This window comes from Mixophyes fleayi, chromosome 5, assembly GCF_038048845.1.
Source record: "Mixophyes fleayi isolate aMixFle1 chromosome 5, aMixFle1.hap1, whole genome shotgun sequence".
Classification (NCBI taxonomy): Eukaryota; Metazoa; Chordata; class Amphibia; order Anura; family Limnodynastidae; genus Mixophyes; species Mixophyes fleayi.
In genome coordinates, this window is record NC_134406.1 from 261619623 (window position 1) to 261643356 (window position 23734).

The 23734-nt window shown below is 40.3% G+C and overlaps 1 protein-coding gene across 1 annotated transcript in view; it reads left to right on the plus strand.

Annotated features, from left to right (window-relative positions):
• Positions 1-1739: 1739 nt before the first annotated feature.
• MAL2 (mal, T cell differentiation protein 2) overlaps positions 1740-23734 on the plus strand; it is a 37300-nt gene continuing 15305 nt past the window's right edge. The window contains exons 1-2 of the mRNA XM_075213994.1: positions 1740-2028; positions 21356-21526. Coding sequence (XP_075070095.1) covers positions 1825-2028; positions 21356-21526 — 375 coding nt within the window. The 5' untranslated portion in view covers positions 1740-1824. The remainder of the gene's footprint in view (positions 2029-21355; positions 21527-23734) is intronic.

Below are 23734 nucleotides of genomic sequence, written 5' to 3' on the forward strand. Positions count from 1 at the left end.
TAAAAACATGTTTGTCCTGTTACTTTTTTGCTTTGCTACAGAAATAGAGGCGCCTGGGCTGTCCGCAGCTTTAAAGGTCTAATGAGCATACATATCCCAGTCCATAGAAAACTGTAGATATTACACTAAAATATCCAAATTATTTTGCAGAAAGAGAAAATTCTTTCAATGAGGTTAAATTATTATTTATTTTTTTCAAATCACGTTTATTAGTTGACTTTTTTGAGTGTGGAAAACACAAAAAATTTAAAACAAAACTCCAACTAAAACGTAACTCCAGGTACTTTGTACACAATTGCACACTCTTGCATTATCATGGCGTTGCATAAACATATTATAGAGCATGTTCCATCCTATTAAGTAAAGATGGATTAAGTTGTTTCTTCTTGTCAGATTCTTGTTGGGACCTCCATCTGTTTGTGTAGCGTATAGTGCGTAAAAAAATAATTCTGCGTATGCCCACAAATGCCAATGAACGCAATTGCATGCAAATGACACTTAAGGGCTAGATTTACTAAGCTGCTGGTTTGAAAAAGTGGGGATGTTGCCTATAGCAACCAATCAGATTATAGCTGTCTTATTGTAGAAAGTACTAAATAAATGAAAGCTAGAATCTGATTGGTTGCTATAGGCAACATCCCCACTTTTTCAAACCCGCAGCTTAGTAAATCTAGCCCTAAAACTGCCTAAGGCTAGGTACACACTGGAGGATTTTCAGCCAATTATCAGGCCAATCAGCTGATATACAACCGCTTGGCCACATATCGTGTTAGTGAGTATACTTACACGATCAACGACAGTCGTCCCAAAGTGCCGATCGCCGTTTCATTTGGTTGCTCATTCTGTTTAATAATCTTGTTCCAATCACCTTCCGACCATGTAGTGTGTATGCCGGATTGGGTACTATACAACCAGTGGAGATGTTGCCTATAGCAACCAATCAGATTCTAGTTATCATTTATTTAGTACATTCTACAAAATGACAGCTAAAATCTGATTGGTTGCTAAAGGCAACATCTCCATTTTTAACAAACCCGCAGTTTAGTAAATATACCCCTTGGTGTTTCTTTTATATAATGGTTTGTGGAAGCAGTTAGAGGCTGACCAGTGGGCGCACATTTTATTTTTAAATTGTGTGAAATATTTTTTATTGGCGTGATACCATAGCGTCTATATATGTAAGTCTAAAAAAAATAAATGTATAGACACTGTGATTCTGAGAGAAATGCATACTATAACAAAAGACAGACCAGAAACATTTTAAAGGATCATCAAATTGAATTACTACCTCACCAAATTTAAATAGAACAGTAATGATATAGGAATAAAGAAATTAAAAAAAATATTGATTTCTAATTGTGCATCAAGTGTGAAAAGTGTTGGCGCTTACTCACTGCTATAGAAATCAATAATCCAGGTTTGGGTAACCTATGGCTCTCCAGGTGTTGTAAAACTACAAACCCCAGCATGTTCTGCCAGCAGAAAGCCATCCAATAGCTTGCAGGGTATGCTGGGAATTGTAGTTTCACATCACCTGGAGAGCTACAGGTGATGTGGTCTGCAATAATCGCTCTTTTCACACCCATGCAAGATGCTTTTATCCTGTGCAGAACATGCAGCAAAGTAGCACAGGGTAGAACTGAGCAGAGGGGATAAAGTTTTACTTCCTGGCATTTCCCATAGTACTTTCATTTACAATAGCTGCAGTGGTTTCATTTAATCGTTTTAGATGTCATCTCTCCCCTCCCCTCCTGTCACAAAGCTGGGACCTAAATCCAGCACAAAGGACTAGCAGGGCTGGGTGGGGCTGTACATGGTGATCACATGACTTGCCCAGGTGAATCTACCTGTTCTGGTGCATCCTGCACTGTGTTACCTGGACGTCACACCAAGCTCAGTATGGCTGAACAGGGAGTCCCTCCGGTCCCCAGCCCCGCTGCCCTCTCCTACCCTGCAGCCTCTGTCAGCTTGCCCACTGGGCCAGAGGTCCTCAGGACATACACGGGAGCCTTTGTCTGCCTGGAAATAGTAAGTACAGCACCTGCAGCAGCAGATCACTGGGGAAGTTCATGTTTCTGGCATTGCTCATAATAGAAACATTTCTGACCTATGGACTGATCTGCATTCTGGACGATGCATATTGTGATTGACGTTTAATTTTGCAGGAGTATTTTCAGCATCTGTGCTATGTTTTATGGGTGCATTGCTGTAAATATTCTTATTCTAGTTTAACTTCTGATATGACAGCAATCTGCATTTCATAGACCAGACTAGGCAACTTCCAGGCGTTGTGTAGTATCAAGTAGAGGCTAGCAGGACAATGCTGGGATATGTAGTTCCACAACAGCTGGATGGTTACAGATTGTCCTGGACAATTTTTACTACTCATATAGCAAATAAGCTTTTTATTTCCTCTTGTAAGAATTTTTAATAAGTATTAATATGCCTTTCTGGTTCCATTTGCTGTAGTGTATATGAAAATATTGTAGGTGCCTCATCATGCTCAGTTTACCAATTTTGACATTTTATACATTGGTTGGTTTTTAAGAATTGTATTTTAATAATGATTTAATAATTTTTAGAATTGAATTCATTTTGTTTACCACCACGGCTGGGAGACCATTCCATGTATTTCTTACTAGCAGTGGTTTTTCTTGAAAGGTTCAGCATTTTTCTTTCTAAAACAAATTTTTCCTGTTGAAATTTTAGCATTCTTTTCACATCGTTTTACAATCTCCCAAACTGAGAGAGAGATTTTTGTCACAGAAGCATTGTCCTCTAGTAGGTAACATGTGAAAAGAAAGGTGCAGTTTATTTATTTTGGAACGGTGAATCTGTGTGTGGTGTAAATCTCCTTTTGAAGTTGGCAGCAGTGAATAGTATTTTGCATTTAACAATCTACTACATTCTTAATCAGATATTTTATGTGGGCACTGGGATGCCATCCACATAATGTAAATAACATATCGGAATAAAGTTCAACAGGTTATCGTACCAATATCGCATCACAGGGTGGGTCAGACCAGGGATTATACGCTCTTTTAACCCCTCATAGCACCTCCTATGCGTGATTGAAATGTGTATTTAGTTATAAGTTTGATTTATTTTCAGGGATTTTAAATTGCTCAGTGAAATACATAGGTGTAAAGTGTTTTACAACTGGGATCTCCACTGCGTATTTTATTTTTATGGAACATACAATATAAAAACAGCCATACTATCTGGCTAACGTCAAACAGAATATCAATAAACAGTGCCACCTAGAGGTCACATTCTTATGACAAATGGGCTGAATAGTTTGACGTCTCTTAGAAATGTTACAAGTATGTCAATCTCTTTCACTGCAGAAGAAAAATATTCAAAATCTATTGATGTTAAATCATCATTTATGTTTATTTCATCATCATTTATTTATATAGCGCCACTGATTCCGCAGCGCTGTACAGAGAACTCATTCACATCAGTCCCTGCCCCATTGGAGCTTACAGTCTAAATTCCCTAACACACACACACAGAGAGAGAGAGAGACTAGGGTCAATTTTAGATAACAGCCTATTAACCTACCAGTATGTTTTTGGAGTGTGGGAGGAAACCAGATCACCCGGAGGAAACCCACGAAAACACGGGGAGAATATACAAACTCCACACAGATGAGGCCATGGTCGGGAATCAAACTCATGACCCCAGTGCTGTGAGGCAGGAGTGCTAACCACTGAGCCACTGTGCTGCCCAATGCATGACGTTGCAAAACTCTGCAGTGCCAGACAGTTGTTAAAAGAAATCGTGAGAACAAATCCTACGTAAACAGGTACATGTGAGGTTGGTGGAGAAGGTGCAGATGTTAGAGAGGGTCCCGGTCTTGTGAGCTTGCAGTCTAGCCGGTGAGGGCAATGCTGGAACAGTAGAAGCTAGTGGAACTCGGAGTAGAGAATTGGTTCTGTAGCTGACAGTATACCCAGAGGGAGTGGTATCTGGTGTTGGTATGATAGGTTATAGTAAAGAGGTGGGATTTGAGAGTGTGCTTAAAAGGTTGAAGGCAGCGGTAGAGTCTGGTTATGTTCCCCCTCACCTTGTGGCCGGCAAGCGTTCTCTGGGAGACTTACCTGATCTCCTGGTAGTCTGGGTCCCCCATAATTCAGTAGTCTCCCAGACATTCTGGAAATGTGGTCAACTATGATCTAGAGCTTCGACCCCCCCAGAGTGCAACTCGCACACAGATGGAACTCTTAAAGACCATTGGAATCTCATCTCAGACAGGCCGCAAGCAATTGATTACGCTAATTAAGTGCAATCGGGCAGAGGACGATGCGTTGCTTCTACGTGGCCACAAATGGCCCGATTGTCTGCTAGATGTGTTCTTTAGAATGGCTGCGGAATAACATATTCATTACATCAGATTTCTCTATGCTTTAACAATGCTATTTGTGTTTGCTCCAAAACGTCCACGTCTTTTATTGTGTTACAGATGTAGGGCATTAAGGAGAGTAAGGCAAAAAAAGGAGTAAATGTTCTCCGGGACAAACCATGTTACAATGCAAGGGGTGCACCTTGGTTTATTATTTTGCACATAAGTTAAATACTGACTGTTTTTTCATATAGCACACAAATACTTGATAGCTTTATTTATACACTGAAATTTTAAGTTGATCTAGTACATGTCCTTCCCCATCTATAAATCTGTCCCCACAATTTAAATTTACCTCTCCCTCCAATGCAGCATGGTTTTGCCAAATGCAAAGTTACTCCTTTTTTTTTTTTTTTTTACTTTGCTCTCCTTAATGACTGAGGCCTGTAATCTCTACCAGGCCAAAAGCTGACCTGTTATTTTTATTTTGTTTTCAATGTGGGTATTTCAGGCATGAAAAAAATGCATAGTAAATGACACCATCAGAGGGTTTTTGTTTAAATACTCTGTTTACATTGGTGTCATGGCGATAACTTGTTTTGTTGTTGATATTTTTTTTAAGTGAAAAGAAACTTGATTAGCAAGAATCTGTCTGTGACCGCGGATGTCGCCAGCTTCCTAGGGCAGGGCACCATGACTTAGCTTGAGGAGGGCAGGTGATTTCCTGAAGGCAGCTTAACTAGTTGTAGTGTATTGTATAAAACGGACTTAGTGACAGGGAGAGGCTGAGCTATTTAGAGGGATAAAGAATGGTGTTAATTCTCAGTCTCTTGTCATGTTTAATAACCAGGTGGAAAATCTACAGATTCATAGGTTGCTTTACTACTAAGCTCAGTGGTGTACAGGTACAATATCATCCATAAAAGCCCCCCAATCTTTGGGAGTTGTGGGAAAATAAAGCAGAAGAAATAATGTGTATCTAATGGTTCTCTAGGTCTAGCTTGGGGGCAACAGAATTCAGTAGCCAGTGAGAAAGAAATGTCTATCACGCTGGAGCCAGGTAGCCTACGCACTTACAAAAATGGCTATTGGCACTCCTTTCCATTTATCATCACCATTTATTTATATAGTGCCACTAATTCCGCAGCGCTGTACAGAGAACTCGCTCACATCAGTCCCTGCCCCATTGGGGCTTAGAGTCTAAATTCCCTAACATACATACACGAGACACACACAGACTAGGATAAATTTTTTGTTAGCAGCCAATTAACCTACCAGTATGTTTTGGGTTTTTTTGAGTGTGGAAGGAAACTGGAGCATCTGGAGGAAACCCACGCAAACACGGGGAGAACATACAAACTCCTCACAGATAAGGCCATGGTCGGGAATTGAACTCATGACCCCAGTGCTGTAAGGCAGAAGTGCTAACCAATACGCCACCGTGCTGCCCACAATTATTCTTTATTGACATTGATTTATACAGTGCCAGCTTAGTCTGCAGCACATTACAATTAGGAACAAACACAAAAGTAAACCAAGATCATATATTAACAGACAGGCAAAGAGGTAAGAGGGCCCTGATTTCAATCTTATAATCTAAAGGAAAATAGGTGTTTTAATACATGAGATTAAGTGGCACATGTTGCATATTGGTCCAGCCAGATTGCGAAGTAAAACTAGTGTTTAGTGAGGCTATATGATCTGGTCACACGGTAATGTTGGTATGGATGTTGGAGGGTTGAGTATAGAAGGAGAATAATAAATGTTTTGGGTCAACTATGTAGAGAGCTGGTAATCGGGAAGGATAACCTAGGGAGGTTAACAAGGTGATTCAGGAATTTTAGAAGCCTGTCTAAAGTGGTGAATTTTTATGGAACACTTGAAGATTTGGAGGTTAGAGGAAAGTCTTGTTGTACGAGGGAGGATGTTCCATAGATGCACATTGACCTTGGCTTGTTTGAAGATCCAGCTGGTTTGACTTCCTGGCTGAATCCTTCATTTTTTGCCCACCGCTGTGTATATATAGTTCTAGATTATACTTACCAACTTTCCATTCTTCGCAGCCGGCAGGTTCCGGACGCGAAAGTATAATTTTGTCGTGTGGACAAATTAACGCATTTCACCGCAAATCATGTAATGGAGGCTCCCATTCTGCCCACTTCACTAGGAAGTGTGCAGGATACAGGAGGATGGCCTGCTCACCCAGGAGACCTACCCGGAATTCGGGAGTCTCCCGGACATTCTGGGAGAGTTGTCAGGTATGTTCTAAGTGCGATTTCATATTGCTAAACATTCAAAGGCATATTTATCAATATGTGACTGATCCGGGCATAGGATTTTTTTTTATCTACCATTTCCATATGGGCAGATTTACCGGCATTCACATACGCAGTGGAGCTGAAAACAAAGATTCGGGCTTCAGTTCCACTAAAAAGTTTTAAAACTATTTTTAAAATTACATAGTTCGAAAATAGTATTGCATCACTATTCCAAACTAACCAAACCATGCCAAGAACCCACAATGTTATGGAACCACCAGAATGCTTCACCCTTCACTGTTGGAAACAGGCACTCTGGACTGTAGAGTTCTTTGGGTTAACATCACACTCGAACTTGTCCCAGAACATAGTGAAGGGATCATATTATCTTCCTCCACCGCTTAGTAGTCCATTGTCTGTGATCTCTGCACAACTGAAATCGCAAATCGACTATGCTCTTCTGCTGTGGGGAATTCTCATCGGACTGCTTTTGGTTAAACTGCGGCAGGTTGAAATCTGCGGTCAGTTGCTGCCTGTTTTTCCTTACACTTCTAATTAATGCACAGATATCCCAATCCTGGGGGTAAATGTATCAAGGTGAGAGTTTTCTGGCGGGTTTGAAAAGTGGAGATGTTGCCTATAGCAACCAATCAGATTCTAGCTATCATTTTGTAGAATGTTCTAAATAAATGATAGCTAGAATCTGATTGGTTTTTCAAACCTACCGGAAAACTATCCGCTTGATACATTTACCCCCTGGATTATATGCCTCAACCCACTGTTGCTCTTTGCTGATAGTTTTTACCTCCATGCTGACTCCAAGTCAAGTTGAGCTCTCTTGGTCACTGAAGCTCCTAGCAGAGGTTCCCCAACAATCACCCCTTTCTTTTCACAGTCCCATAGGTGTCCTTTTGCCACCACGCTAGCCATAATTATAGGCACCCAGGGCAGTCCAATAACAGGAATTGTGCTCTGTTGGATATTGTTTGTTCACTTTTCCTTTTCTTCACTACTTGCACCTTTTGACCCCTTATCTATGAATTTTATTTCATCCTCAAACTCCTGTTTGTCTGCGTGTGTGCCCTGTTTTGGTGTAAGTGTGACAATGGCTACGGGTTGACTTATCAGGTAACTGGAATTGTTACAGCAGCACAAAGTATTTCAGGATGCGTGAGACGATCTTGTAGGTGGCCCGTGACCTGTCTACATGAGTGAGTATGCTAGTGAGGACCATGATGAATGTGAGTAGGGGGGTAGAGTCAAGCAGTAAGATGGGGATTAAGGGGTCTATTTAAGAACGGAAGCAAAGCCCCTTCTCAGGTGGAAAAGAGAGTTTTTGTCGGATTTAAAGATTCCCCTATTTAAAATAGTTGACAGCTACTCTCTTCATACCTCGATCTCCGTATCAGGATTGCCATAACGGCCCCTAGACATGTAAGTATTTCCCAGTGCTAGGATGCTGTGGTTGATTTAATTCAAAATCAATATGACCGTTGCATAACTATGTGTATATCTATATTTTATTCACCGTTTAATAGACCTTTCTAATGTTAACATAGGAGATTGCTTTCTTAATGCACCACTCCCTTCCTTTCACTGCAATATGCTAAAGACCAGTGTCCGAGACAATGGATGAACAAAATATATTCTTATCAACAAATGCCTAACTAGACACACACAACATTATCTAATGAACTGAAACCAAAGTTCTAAAAAAGTTTTCTAATATACTGCTTGGTCTAGTCTGACTTGGGGACTGTTTTAATACAAGTTATCCCCCCTCCCTTTCATGACCTCCCAGAAGAGAGGTGATACAAGTTGGCAAGTATGTTTGAAAGTCACAGCACACTTTACATATGTATATTATACCTGTTGTGTAGGCTAGTGAGTAAATATTCTTCATCCTATGGAAATTTAGATTCATGCAAATCTGTTTTTTATTTTGTTTAAGCCCCCCAAAAAATACTTATGGTTTGAAATATTATTTATTATTATTATTATTATTATTTGTTATTATTGTTGTTGTTGCTGTTTTTACTATTATCTTGTAAGACGTTGCAGTACCGGCAGTGACAAGGTTTGGACATTATTGACCAAGCATTGCACCATCCGTAAACATGTTTACATAATCAAAATTTGTTTGCAGCGGATAAGAATTGAATGGATGTATCTCTCTGCATGAAATGTACCTTATTTACAGCATGAAAAGTCTGTCCTTGTGGTGTATGCAGACGTTTTTTGTTTTTTTTATCGAAGTGTTTAAATAAAAATAGAACAAAGATATTATATATCGGTGGTCCAGTTTACACAGGTCATTTACCCTGCAGACATCACAGAAAAGAGCCAGGCTGTGTAGTCTTAACAACAAAAACACACAGATTGAGAGCAATTTGAAAGACATATTGACAAACAATAATGGATAAATATATATTTCCTTGGTATCCAGCGCTATCGCCATCTTACATAGGCACTCTGTAAAACTGAGCAAGTCTGATCACCAGAGGTGTCTACCGCTGACAGCTACTGTCGGTCACCTCCCAATGTATCAGGAGAAGCCCTAACTTGTGTGAAAACTCAGGTTTTTGCCTGAGAAAGGGGCGATTTCACAATAATAAATTTCACTTTAACATAATTGGGGCACTGATAAGTGTCTGCAGTAATTTGTTGTAAAAGCTTCAATGTAAATTTACCTCCCCAACTATAGTTTCTCCTATGTATCCCCAGTGATATCTTATTACATCAGTTACACAGGGTGTAAATAAGATAAAATGGGTGTATGTACAGCAATTACAAATCCTGACTTACAGGTTTATTCACTTGTCTACTGAGGGCGAGAAATATAATAATGAGCTTGGGGTCAGCTTTCACTTTGTGCACTGGAATTTATCGGGTGTCTGAGTACCTTTCCCATGGTTCAGACCCCGCGCTCCGTAGATTGGGAGGATTGTGACAGTGCAGTGTAAAAGCAGAAGGGGAACCTGATATTACTGAATGAGTATTTGTCCTATGGAGGATTGTGGGTTATTTGTGCTATCTGTATTACATCACAAAGAAACTAGTACAAGATTGTCAGACACAAAACATGGAAATTACAGCCTTGCTAAAACTACTCTCTTTACCTTACTTTATACAGTATGGGCTAAGGCAGGGATTCCCAAATCCAGTGCATGTTTTCCATATCTCCCTGTTGGAGCACAGGTGTAACAGAGTTTAGACAAAAAAACCAAAACATCCTGTTGTAGAATCAGTGGAGGACAAGAGCAAGAGCTTACTATGCTATTCTCATTTTGAATCCTCATCTATTTATATAGCACCACTAATTCCACAGCGCTGTACAGAGAACTTGTTCACATCAGTGCAGCACAGTGGCCTAGTGGTTAGCACTTCTGCCTCACAGCACTGGGGTCATGAGTTCGATTCCCAACCATGGCCTTATCTGTGTGGAGTTTGTATGTTCTCCCTGTGTTTGCGTGGGTTTCCTCCGGGTGCTCCGGTTTCCTTCCACACTCCAAAAAAAACCCATACTGGTAGGTTAATTGGCTGCTATCAAAATTGACCCTAGTCTCTCCCTTGCTGTCTGTCTGTGTCTATGTGTGAGTGTTTGTCTATGTTAGGGAATTTAGACTGTAAGCTCCAATGGGGCAGGGACTGATGTGAGTGAGTTCTCTGTACAGCGCTGCGGAATTAGTGGCGCTATATAAATAAATGGTGATGATGATGATGATGATCAGTCTCTGCCCCATTGGAGCTTACAATCTAAATCCCCTAACATACACAGACTGAGAGAGACTAAGGGCAATTTGATAGCAGCCAATTAACCTACCAGTATGTTTTTGGAGTGTGGGAGGAAACCGGAGAACCCAGAGGAAACCCACACAAACACGGTGAGAACATACAAACTCCACACAGATAAGACCATGGTCAGGAATCGAACTCATGACCCCAGTGCTGTGAGGCAGAAATGCTAACCACTAAGCCACCACTAGAGCTTTGAGCTTTCCCTTAAAAAGTAAACTTGATGTGTAAGTAAAATGCTGCTGTTCCTTTCACGTTCAGCTTCGTGTACCTGAATTTACATATTTAACATAATAGGGGCATTCTAGGTCATACACAAATCCGGCCAGACCTCATTGTGGATCTGCACAGTCACAACTCCACAGTCTGCCTTTTTTGGCATAGGAACCAGGATTATACCACTGATAGGAGAGTTGTTGGATATAGTTACCATAATCACTGCAGTTAAACACCACTTATCTTGGGCACATTAATGAATGCAGTGCTTAGTAGTCAGCTAGAAAACACTTAAAAATAATCAATGATTCGTAGCTTAGAAAAAGTCACAGCTAAAAAAATCTCTTATGCACCCGGATGTGAAAATAAAACCTGTTCTATGCTATTATTATATTATATATTATATATTATATATATATATATATATATATATAATATATATATATATATATATATATATATATATATATATATATATATATATAAATATTCTATGCTATTATTTCCTATTCTGAGTCTCTCTTTTTTTTTTTTTTTTTCTGGGATGCTGTTTGCTCCATTTCAGTGTATTCAAAGCAGGTCCGCACACTTGAAAAAGTCCATTAATCTCTATGGGGGATATTGTGTACATACTCATTAGGGGTTAACAGGAGCCACTGGACACAATGTTTCTCTGCATACAAACACGTCCAGTTCATATCAACTGCATGTGAATTGCACTCCAAACTCTTATCTGGCACAAAGGTATAGCAGTTATCTGGTTTGTGCTTACATTTGTTTGACACAAAAGCAACGCCAGTGGGTAAAGCTAGGTACACGCTACAGGGTTTTCGTCCAACAATCAGCTCAACCAGCCGACATACGACCGCTTGTTCAAAAGTCGGGTCAGTGTGTGTAGCGACACGATGGTCGAAAGTCTGCCCAAATGGACGATTGTCGCCTCATTTGGTTGGTCGTACTGTTAAATATTTTCGTTCCAATCTCGTTTCCGTTATGTAGTGTGTATAAACTTCCAACCAATGTGTACGAAATTGCAATCGTTGCTCACGACAACATGGCTGTAAAAAGTCGCTAAAGGGACGTCCGCTCTTCTCTTTATCTTCTAAAACAAGGCTAGTGTGTATGCAGTCCATGGACCGAGCAATCGGACCATCGATCGCATGTAAAATCGCTCGGCATAAAAAGTTGGTGGAAAATTCTGTAGTGTGTACCCAGCTTAAGAGTCTTGTGGAAGTAATGCAGTTTTGGGGTCCAGAAATCTCTCATGATTTGTCCAACAATTGCTGAGGGTGTAGTGTCCTATGTCTGTATATAGTGTAATAGAATTGTATTATGATCATGTCCAATAAGACCGCTATCTGTGTGAGTAGTCCTCTGTAGACCACACACTAACAGGGTTTACTGATCTGGTATCGGTGCTGAATGGCCGGATATCTCTAGTATCTCATCTCACACTGTGTGGCTTTTGCTGTATGCATGTACTCTGTCTGGCTTTAAGACACTTTTTATAACTAACTTATTTTAAAAAGAAATCTCTTAATGCACCTTATAGTGCACAATGTATACATTTGATAGACATATTTTATTGCAAACAATGCAATAAGTACAGATGATTATTTTAGTTTTGAGTCCAAAGAAATGTGGCTGATTTATCCCCAACCATTGGTAAATCTGCCATCCTACTGGATGGGAGGCGTAGAGGGAAGGACTAAGGCGCCACTACGCGTTTTGTGATATCACGGCCTTCCTACCGCTGCGTGATGATGCAAAAAAGTGTTAGCTCATGGTAACTGCCTGCAGTGACACATAATGTATCACAAGACTGCTGGATGGATCCCCTTTAATAATCCGAGGAACAAACGCCAACCCGTGTAGATGTTCCTCTTGAGATCTGTAGAAACATTGCATGCTGGGCCGTATCTAGTGTTGTCACGATGGTGTCCAATAGCAAGGCAATGGTATTTATAATATGACTCTTCGCAGTTTCTATGTGGTGTATAATGTTTCATTTTTAAGATCACATAAGGACAGAGAGGTTTCAGAGGCAACATCATTCTCACTTTGCACATTTTTGTTAAACAAACAAACAAACCCCAATTATTTACATACGTGGCTGCTCTCCTGGAAGCGCCGGCACTCTCCCGAATCCCAGTGGGGCTTCAGGACGCGGAGGGGAGACAGGGAAAGTTGGCCAGCATTGTGATGTTATTGCATTAGATATGCTTAATGTTTGTAGACACTCCCTTATATGTTTAAGCTTGAATCTTTAGTGATGGTCCCTAAGACCATGGGGAATGCTGGGAAGTGGGTGTGGCCAGTGTGCAATGTACCCAGAGTCTGCAAATGGCTGAATAAAGAGCTCAGCAGTGCCCACCCATGCTTCAGTGTCCTGATGAACTGATTTACAAGTATATTAACAAAACATGGTGTCAGAAGAAGTTTTAACTAGACTGCTAGAGCTCAGAGTGTGAAAGGATCCTGCAGAAGTCTGTAAAGCTGTGACACGCAGTGTCTGAATATCTGTCTTGTGCTCTGGTCACATCAAACAGTGAGTAACTATGGATAGGCTGTCTCCTCCAGCAGGCATGCTCATGTCTGGCAACTTGTCTGAAAACTGGAAAAGATTTAAACAAAGGTTTAATATATATCTTGCTGCATGTGGAGCTGATGCAATGGAGGATAAAACAAAGTCATCCATCTTCCTCCATGTGATAGGAGAGGATGTGCTGGACATTTATTACAGTTTTCAGTTTGCTGAAGGGCAGAATATGGTGCTATCTTCTATAATGCAAAAGTTTGAAGATTACTTTGTGCCAAGGAAAAATGTGACATATGAAAGATATAAGTTTTTCACCTGTGATCAGAAGTCTGGAGAAGGATTTGATCAGTATGTTACAGAACTGCAATCACTCAGCAAAACCTGTGAGTTTGGTGATTTAAAGGACTCACTGATTAGAGATCGTATTGTCTGTGGAATACCTGATAATGGACTCAGAGAAAGATTGCTGAGAGAGCAAGACCTAGAACTTGACAAGGCAATGACTATGTGCAGATCTACAGAAATGACCAGACTGCAAGCCAAACAGTTACACAAGGAATCTGATACTACTGTACATGTGGTGAAGAAAACAGAGCCAAGCAAACCACCATTCTCTAAAATGAAGCAGTCTAAAATGCAATCTAATAGGAAAATCTGCAGTAGATGTGGAAATACTCACAATCCTAAAATGTGCCCTGCTTATGGTAAAACCTGCATGAAATGTGGTGGACTTAATCACTTTGCCAAATGCTGTAGAACCAATAGTGAAACAAACAAAGTGCATGCCGTTGAACAAGCTACGTCTGAAGATTTTTTTGTGAATTGTATTGAACTTTGCAGTACAGACAAGAAAGAATGGATTGTTCCTTTAACAGTGAATGCAAATCAGTGTTTACAGAATACAGAGACATGTTTGAAGGTTTAGGTTGTCTGCCTGGCGAGCATAAGATAAATCTAGACACGCAAGTTCCTCCAGTGATACACCCCTGTAGAAAAGTGCCATTTGCGCTGAGAGAAAAACTAAAACAGGAGTTAAACCGCATGGAAGCTTTGGGTGTGATACAGAAAGTTGATGAGCCTACTGAATGGGTGAGCTCCTTAGTAATTGTTGAAAAGAAAAATGGACAACTCAGAATATGTCTGGATCCAAGAGATTTAAATAAGGCTATTAAAAGAGAACATTTCAAACTACCAACCAGAGATGAAATCATGTCACAGTTTGCGGGAGCAAAATGGTTCAGTAAATTGGATGCATCTTCAGGATTCTGGCAAATGAAGCTAGATGAAGCCAGCTCAATGCTGTGTACATTTAATACCCCAGAAGGTCGATACAGATTCCTTCGACTACCATATGGGATATTGTCTGCTCCAGAAGTATATCACAAAAGGATACACATGATTTTTGAACACATTCCAGGTGTTGAAACAATGATGGATGACATTATTGTCTGGGGATCTACAAAAGAAGAACATGATTCTAGACTGAGACAAGTAATGGAACTTATCAAGAAGGTGAATCTAAAGCTGAACAAGGACAAATGTGAATTTGGTGTGAAAACACTTACCTTTATGGGTGACGTGGTCTCGGAGGAAGGTGTGAAGCCTGACCCGAGGAAAATATCAGCCATAATAAACATGGAACGTCCTAACAACAAAGACGACGTGAGAAGATTCCTAGGAATGATTACTTACTTAGGAAAAGTTTATTTCTCAACTCTCCGAACAAACAGCACCTCTAAGATGGTTGTTGGACAAAAATAATGAGTGGATGTGGTCACATGAACAAGAAGAAAGTTGGCAAAACTTGAAATGGACCATCACAGAGCAACCGGTACTAAGATTCTTTGATCCTACAAAAAGTATAAGAATTTCAGCAGATGCCTCGCAATTTGGCCTAGGCTCAGTGTTGTTACAAGAACATGAGGATACATGGCAACCGGTAATCTATGCATCAAGAGCATTGACAAGTGCTGAAACAAGATATGCTCAGATAGAAAAAGAACTTCTAGCAATCACATATGCATGTGAGCGATTTCATCAATTTGTGTATGGTCAAGCGTTTACAGTGGAAACTGACCACAAGCCATTGGTAGCTATCATGGCTAAATCGTTACATGACTGTCCCATGAGAATTCAAAGAATGCTTATAAGACTACAGAAATATGATGTCCAATTGCTGTACTGTCCTGGTAAATACATGTACATTGCTGACACACTTTCCCGTGCTGTGAACAAAAGTGAAGGTTCTGAAAGTCTGATGGATAAAGAGATAGAAGCATATGTTAATTTGATTGTAGCTTCTCTACCTGTGTCTCTTGCAAGACAAGAACAGATAAGAAAAGAAACAGAGACAGACATCACAATGAAAGTGTTACAAGACATCATTCTGAAAGGATGGCCAGCAGAAAAAAATGCGTGCCCACTGTCTATTCATGATTATTGGATGTACCGCACTGACCTTACGGTTGTCAATGGTATTATTTACAAAGGCAATAGAATTATTATACCTGCACGACTAAGAAAAATTATGCTGTGCAAGATACATGAAGGCCACTTAGGAGAAGAGAAATGTAAACGGAGGGCGCGTGAAGTGATGTATTGGCCAAGAATGAACCAGGACATAGCACAGACAACAGCTACATGTGAACTGTGTCTTACGTACAGACCAAAGCAACAAGTCGAGCCGCTGAGTCCTCATGCAGTGCCAGAGAGACCATACCAGAAGGTAGGCGCAGATTTGTTTGATTGTATTGGAAAAACACACATTGTCGTGACTGATTATTATTCTAATTACCCTGAGGTGCAGACTCTACCTACAACTACTAGTAAAGCCGTAATCAGTTGCATGAAGTCAATCTTTGCAAGGCATGGTGTTCCTATGGAAGTGTTCACTGACAATGGACCTCAGTTTTCCAGCGCTGAATTTAGACAGTTTGCTGAAGAGTGGGAATTTGTCCATGCAACATCGAGTCCCCACTATCCACAGTCAAATGGGTTGGTGGAAAGTTCAGTAAAAACTGTAAAGAGTCTAATGAAAAAAGCACAAGACGGCAAAGAAGATTTCTACAAAAGTCTTTTAATCTACCGCAGTACACCTTTACAGAATGGACTCTCTCCTGCACAAATGCTGATGGGAAGGAGGATTAGAGCAAATCTTCCGATAAGTGACGAACTGCTTAATACGCATAACTCAGCATTGGTGAGACTGAGTAAGGTACGTCAACAGGAGAAACAGAAACTGTACCATGATAGGCGAGCAAAAAGCTTATCTGATCTAAGATCAGGTGACCAAGTCCGTCTCCGAGATCATGAGAAAGGCATTTGGATGCAGAAAGGTATTGTGCAAGCACAAGTAGCACCAAGATCTTATATTGTACGTACAGATCGTGGAACAGAAGTAAGAAGAAATCGGGTCGATTTAAGATCTCAACCCAACCATAGTGATGGCAACACGACTGAAGAATACCCTTCATCTGACATGTATGATGGACTTGATAATGGTGAACAAACCATGATGGAAGAAAGGTCCAACATGGTTGACGATACACAGACTTTGTGTGAAAGACCCATAAGAGAAATACGCAGACCTGAGAGACTCATTGAAACGTGTTAGATGATGTTCTTAATGTTATATTGTTAAATTGTTATACTGAAGGATACAGGGCTTATCTTTAAAGAAAAGAAGATGTGATGTTATTGCATTAGATATGCTTAATGTTTGTAGACACTCCCTTATATGTTTAAGCTTGAATCTTTAGTGATGGTCCCTAAGACCATGGGGAATGCTGGGAAGTGGGTGTGGCCAGTGTGCAATGTACCCAGAGTCTGCAAATGGCTAAATAAAGAGCTCAGCAGTGCCCACCCATGCTTCAGTGTCCTGATGAACTGATTTACAAGTATATTAACAAAACAAGCATGATTTACATACTATAAGCAATTGCTGGTGGACTGAAGGGCTGATTTGTTTTCCTGTATTTTATACAATTATTAAAATAAAGAGTGTCAAATAAGTTCTTAAATATCAGCCACGGCATATACCAGCCAATGAGCTATCTTTCCTATCCCCAATAGTCCTTCTCAATGAACCTATTGTAATTGTAAAAGCCAATTTAGGTAACTTGCATAACAGTCAAGTAGGAGACTTTATAAGGCATAAAACCCCTCTCTGGTTAGCCTGTGACTCGGATCGGGGTGTGAACCCTGGAAGCAGGCATGTCATTTTGCAGTCCGTTAGTTTAGGGGTACCTGTGGGCCACCATATCGGTTCGATTGTCCTTATATGCGTTTGGCAATATTTATCCACATATTCGAGCATTTGGTGGATCTGCACTTTGTGGGGACGTCATGAAATCATTGACATATGTGGAATAACTGCATATATTTTTCTACTCTGGAATAACTAGCTCACTGTGTGCTCATTGTCTGTATAAATCCCCTCCCTTTTTTGTAACACTAGTATGGAGCAAAGAGAATCTCCCACAGCTGCTGCAGATGTTTTTATTAAGTCCGACAGTTTTATGTGTGGTTTAGAACATTCTACTGGGAGGAAGCTGCGAAAGGATGTAACACTGTGTGTTCCAGCAGATAACCGAACTCCCTGAACACTTAGGGGTATATTTACTAAACTGCAGGTTTTAAAAAGTGGAGATGTTGCCTATAGCAACCAATCAGATTCTAGTTATATATTTTGTACATTCTACAAGCTAGAATCTGATTGGTTGCCTTCGGTAACATCTCCACTTTTTCAAACCTGCAGTTTAGTAAATATACCCGTAAGTGTAGTTCCCTGACCAAGGTTTTTACAAAAAAAAAAATCAAAATATTGCAGCATTTACATCTAAATATATACCCGAAGAAGAGACCGATCACAAAACATGTGGTTTATACATTTAATGTCATGAGACCCTTTGATGATGTTTTCTGTAGGCCTTCTAGTTTCCACATTTTATGCTTTAGTCCCAATGGAATATCTTTACAGTATCATTGTGTGCACAAACTGGATGTGTGAACTTGGCTTCCTATAGAGGCGTGTTTGACAGGAGATGCTCGGATTGGCTAATTGTTTAGCCTAAGACTCCCACTTCAAAATTCCTTACACATATGCGTGTGAATTATGCTGAAATACTTTGCTCCACTGTGCACGTTTGTATTGTTTGCAGAGAGTTCTAACCTCGCCCACTTCAGCTTCTTGGTGTTAAAGAATAAAATAGGTGTTCTTACCCTAGACCATACTTACTAAAATTTTAGATTTGGCTGCCGGGGGGAGGTGGACGTGCAGGGGACGGGGCTCCAAAAATCGCATTGTGAAGTAATGACGCAAGTGGGCAGATCAGGGAGATTGCCACACTCTCCCGGGAGTCCGGAAGACTCTCTCGCGAAATGCGGGAGTCTCCCGGACATTCCGTGAGAGTTGGCAAGTATGCCCTAGACAGACTCGTATAAAATTTTCAAATATTTTCCTGTGCTGCATCTCTGAAGTGTGTGTGTGTGTGTGTGTGTGTGTGTATATATCAAATAGAGACCACATGTGGGCTAAATTTTGGTGACATTTTGCACAAGTTTCACTGCAGAACAGGCAAAGTCTGGAGTTTTGCTTCTGCTGTGCCTTTCCTGTATTTCCCAACATTTCGGACTGAGGATTTGGGACAGACTTTGCAAAACAACAGCATACACGTGAGAGAGGGTGGCCTAATCACATTGGAGGACTCTCCCAGCGATTCAGATGCACTGGGCCGTTCCCAGTCCTTCTTCCATAAAAACACCCCTTCATGCATCTGCCGCAAGTACATTGAAGGGTCATTACTAAGTGGGACACCCAAATGTCACCGAATTGGACAAAAAAGTCCCGAAACATGTTACAGTCACGATTTCAGGGATCTATCCTACCTAAAGCAGGAACAATAGAAGATATGCATTTCACACTGTATTTGTAAATGTATAGTTTATGAATATTTCTAGGATGACGACTGTCCATTTATTCTGCTGTGTGGGTGGAAGAGGACTGGGAATTAAAGGCCAGATGCTGCAGACAAAATATCCTGACCAAATGTGGAAGCGTTTTTGAGTCTATAGCAATTGGTTTTATAGAGGTGACTGATGTGTTTGTGTTATGCATGAGCAAATATTTGCCATTGCTTTTCTCAATTCTTTGTCCTGTCTGCTGGCTGTTGTACAGAAACCTCCTTATCTTTATCGACTCTGCTGACAAATGAACTGAAGCTAGAATCCACACTTATATTTATGAGCAGTAGGTTTCATTGCATTTGGGTGCAAAATTTTGGACTAATCCATAACAACCAATCAGACACTTGCTTTCTTATCTGACTTCACTAGGAAGATAAAAGCTGATTGGCTGTTATTCCTGCACAACCCTAGTGTTTTTATTTTTATTCTGAAAATGGTCTAAAGTATTTGCATACATGCACTTTTCATGAATAAAAAACTGCCAGAAACTTTTATACATCTTATACTTACTCTCCCGGAGTGTCCAGGAAATTCCCGGATTCTGTGAGAACAGCCCACTCTCTCGTATCTTCATAGTGATGTGGGTGGGATGTCTGCCTTGATGATGTGATTCACCACGAATCGTGTTATATTAGCCCCACCCCCATGATGAAATAACACAATTGTGTCATTTTCCCGTAGGAGCTGGCCAAATAGTCCTGTTTAATATAGTTTTATAAAGTGATTGTGGCAGCACGGTGGCTTAGTGGTTAGCACTTCTACCTCACAGCACTGGGGTCATGAGTTCCATTCCCGACCATGGCCTTATCTGTGTGGAGTTTGTATGTTCTCCCCGTGTTTGCATGGGTTTCCTCCGGGTGCTCCGGTTTCCTTCCACACTCCAAAAACTTACTGGTAGGCTAATTGGTTGCTATCAAATTGACTCTAGTCTGTCTGTGTGTGTGTATGTTAGGGAATTTAGACTGTAAGCTCTAATGGGGCAGGGACTGATGTGAATTCTCTGTACAGCGCTGCGGAATTAGTGGCGCTATATAAATAGATGATGATGATGCCATTTGTTTTGCCCCCTCCTCTGCATTTGCAGTTCACCTACAACGTTGCATAATAAAAAAAAAATTGCTACTCGTTTGAATTTTAGTTATTTTTTGGAACAGTAGAATATAGAACATATATTTATATTTAATAGGCATTAAATAGGGGGAGCAAAAGGTTAAAAAATAGACATCACGCAAAAACGCTGCTCTGCTTATTTACATCAATCGTTAACTGTGTAATTCTCCAAAATTGACCAAATATGTCTACTTTACATGTGTATTAACACACTTAACAGGCTATAAAGAAAATTCTGTTTTGTTGCTGGGTTATTTTGCTTTGTTTTTTTTTTCATATTTTTGTTTGCAACCAAAGGAGATGCTGTGTAAAATTAATCTGATAGTAATGTACGGGGCCAGTTACAGAGCAGTAAAGAGGAAACATAGGAAAGTCTAACTTGATATTTATTGACATGAGGCCGTTCTTTTACTGGATACAGTTAAGGCTCCTGTTTAACAGGGGGTAGAAGTGATGATTTACAGTTTAGCGTAAAAGATTCCCATTTGCATATGCACCAATATACACAAGTCTTGTGTAGGTGCTGAATTTACTCTTTGTAAGGAACATGTTTCAAAGACACGTGTAACCCAAAAAATAACGTGTTTATTCGGGCATTATTTAATACAATTGAGCAGAGGACAAACTCAATCCGTCTTGCTAAGATGCCAGCGTGTCCTCTCTACAGAGAACAATGATCTTTGTGTTGTTCTGTCTTCCGTTCAACTGTCATAAACTGAACTGAGGAGAATGTAATTAGTTAACGTCCGTGTTCATATAGCCTAATTCTCTTTATTGATTTAGTGCGGTTGTCTAGAGCACTTCATACTGACCGGCACACCCTATCCTGCACTGTGGAGTCCTAACAAGGATGAAACAGGCTGTCTGGAGATTAATTGATCTGAGTCAACACTATCATCATCAACATTTATTTATATAGTGCCAACGGATTCCGTAGCACTAGCTTGTATTTTTTTTCCTAAAAACTAGATGGAAATCCATAGGCGTAATAATATAAATGGAATTGCACAGAGGGCTATTCTCCAAAATTAGTTTGGGTGCATGACATCTAAGCAGGGCTCATCTGTTTGACGTTGTTTATTTTATTACTACGCTTGATGCTTACATTTTTGAACTGTTGTCTTGCAGATTTTTGGCGCACTTGTTTGGATCCTGGTGGCAGCCTCTAACGTACCGGTGCCGGTTGTACAAGGATGGGTGATGTTTGTAGCGGTAACCGCCTTCGTAGGCTCTCTAGTCTACCTCTGCATGTTTCTGTGTAGACTGGTCAATATGATTCACACCAACTGGAACTTTGTGGTGAGTATTATCTTTAATATTTCTATAGGACCGAGATTTTCCGCAGCGCTACATGTTAACACACAGACCAGAGACAAAAACATCATTGTCCGCTGTTCCTTTTACACAGACCGAGAATAAACACACGCGGATGTGCAGAGTTGCACTGAACATAAAATTCTTCATGTATCTTTAATGGTAAAATATTTTTTTCAATCTATTGCTCCCCCTCCTGCTGCTAAGAGCCTGTATAACTTGATACCGCTTAACGTTCTCAATCTTCTTCACCAGAAGTTCATGTTTTAGCCGTAGTACTCCTAGACAATATCCAGATATTCTAGCATAGAATTTCCACACTCACAGCTCTTCTCTCCAGTGTTTGTTGAAGAAATTCTTAGAATTCTGTCTTCCCGAAGGGTAATCCAGTACAATGGAGGTGATTGTTTGATAATGGGAGATGTGGTGAAGTTGTATGTATCACGGAGATTGACACCCAGATTTTCTAGTTAATGGTTCTCCCAGTAATGGACAATAGATCTTCTAGTATTGGTCTCTTGCTTTAATGTATGTTTGTGTTCTAGCTTTGTTACCCATTGTGGCTTGTATTGATGTTCTCCTGTAACTCACGGGATCTTGTCTAGGTTAAACATTCACCACAAACGGTAATTCCACTCTTGTTTGGAATGTAAACCAAGTTAATATTCCTCAAATAACATCTCCTACGATAATGTCCATAATTACACAGAAAAGCATAACCAATGTCCTGAACATTGTAACCTTCTGAACGAACAATTCTCTCTCTGCTAACTAGAAAAATTAAAATAAATTGGATGGTTTTTTTTAAGCTATACTCCCTGTAAGCAACATGCCAAGAAGTCTGTATAAGAGTGGAGTGGACTTGTGGGTAATGTTATTTACAAAGCAGCCTGACAGTCAATGTGAATCCACCTACCCTGCACTTATGACCTCAATTTAGGCTGAAACAGGTTTGTCGACCAGAGTTGGAGTAAGGGTCTGGGGGGCCTGGGGCACTTTAGAAAGGGGGGGCCTTGTGATGTAGCATGGTTATTATTTTGGAAAAATAGACAGGTAATACTGTGTGCACTACTGTTAGGTGCACGCAACTCTGGCTTTATGAGCAGTACAGTGTGAAGCTGGACATACCTCCCAACTGTTCTTGTAGTCTGAATAAGCGAGACAGTCACCCAAATTAAGGACAGTGGGCAGAATGTCCTGCTGTTCCTGCAGCTTTCACCACCTATGGCTGCTGGTGTCTTTAGCTCAGTTGTTGCTTGTCTGGATCCTGGAATGCTGGAGGCCCTATAATGGAATAAAATAATGGGTACATGAAATTTAGAAAATTCCAACCAGTCCCAGCGTTAACTCAGTAGCACCCACGTCTAATAATTAGGCCTCCCTCTAGCCCTAACGTTAAAATACTACATTTGATAAACGGATCTATTTCCCTCCAACCAACCTTAAATTAATAGGGGCATATTCAATCAAGCGTCGAGTGCCTCAGGAACGGGCGCAAAGGCACTCCGCATTACCGCAACATTGCTGATTTCCCTTTGCCCCCCATAGGATTGCGAAGGGAAATGCGACATGGTGAGGTACCGTTTTACCATAGAAAATGCACAGCCGCAACGTTCTTTCGAACATCCCCATGCCCCATTTAATAATTAAACTTATTTCACTCCCTCCAAACAGTCCCAGCAATAAACTAATAGCAATTCATATTAAATAATAATAATAAATATATCTATTTCCCACAACCATCCCCAGCATTAAATAATTCATATTCACATTTAATAAATAGCCCTCCACCCCAAATTCAGCCCCACATTCAATTAATAGCCTCAAACCACCCCAGCATTAAATTAAATTAAAGGTCCTGTCACCTCACCTTTAATTAATAGGTCACACTATTAAATGAAATAACCCCTCCATAACTCCACAATAAATTAATGGCACCCACCATTAAATAAATAGCTCCAACCCACAGTCCACCATTAAATTAATAGCCCATCTCCCACTCAAATTGTAGTAGAAACCCCCCCCCCCCTCCCCACCAATCCGGGCAATAAATTACTAGCATATACGTTTAATGAATATACCTAGTCCCCGCAGCCATCACTGCCATTAAATCATTTATATTGACATTTAATAAATAAGCCTTATTCTCTCCAAACAGCCCCACTTTTAATTACTAGCCCCCAAAAAATCATT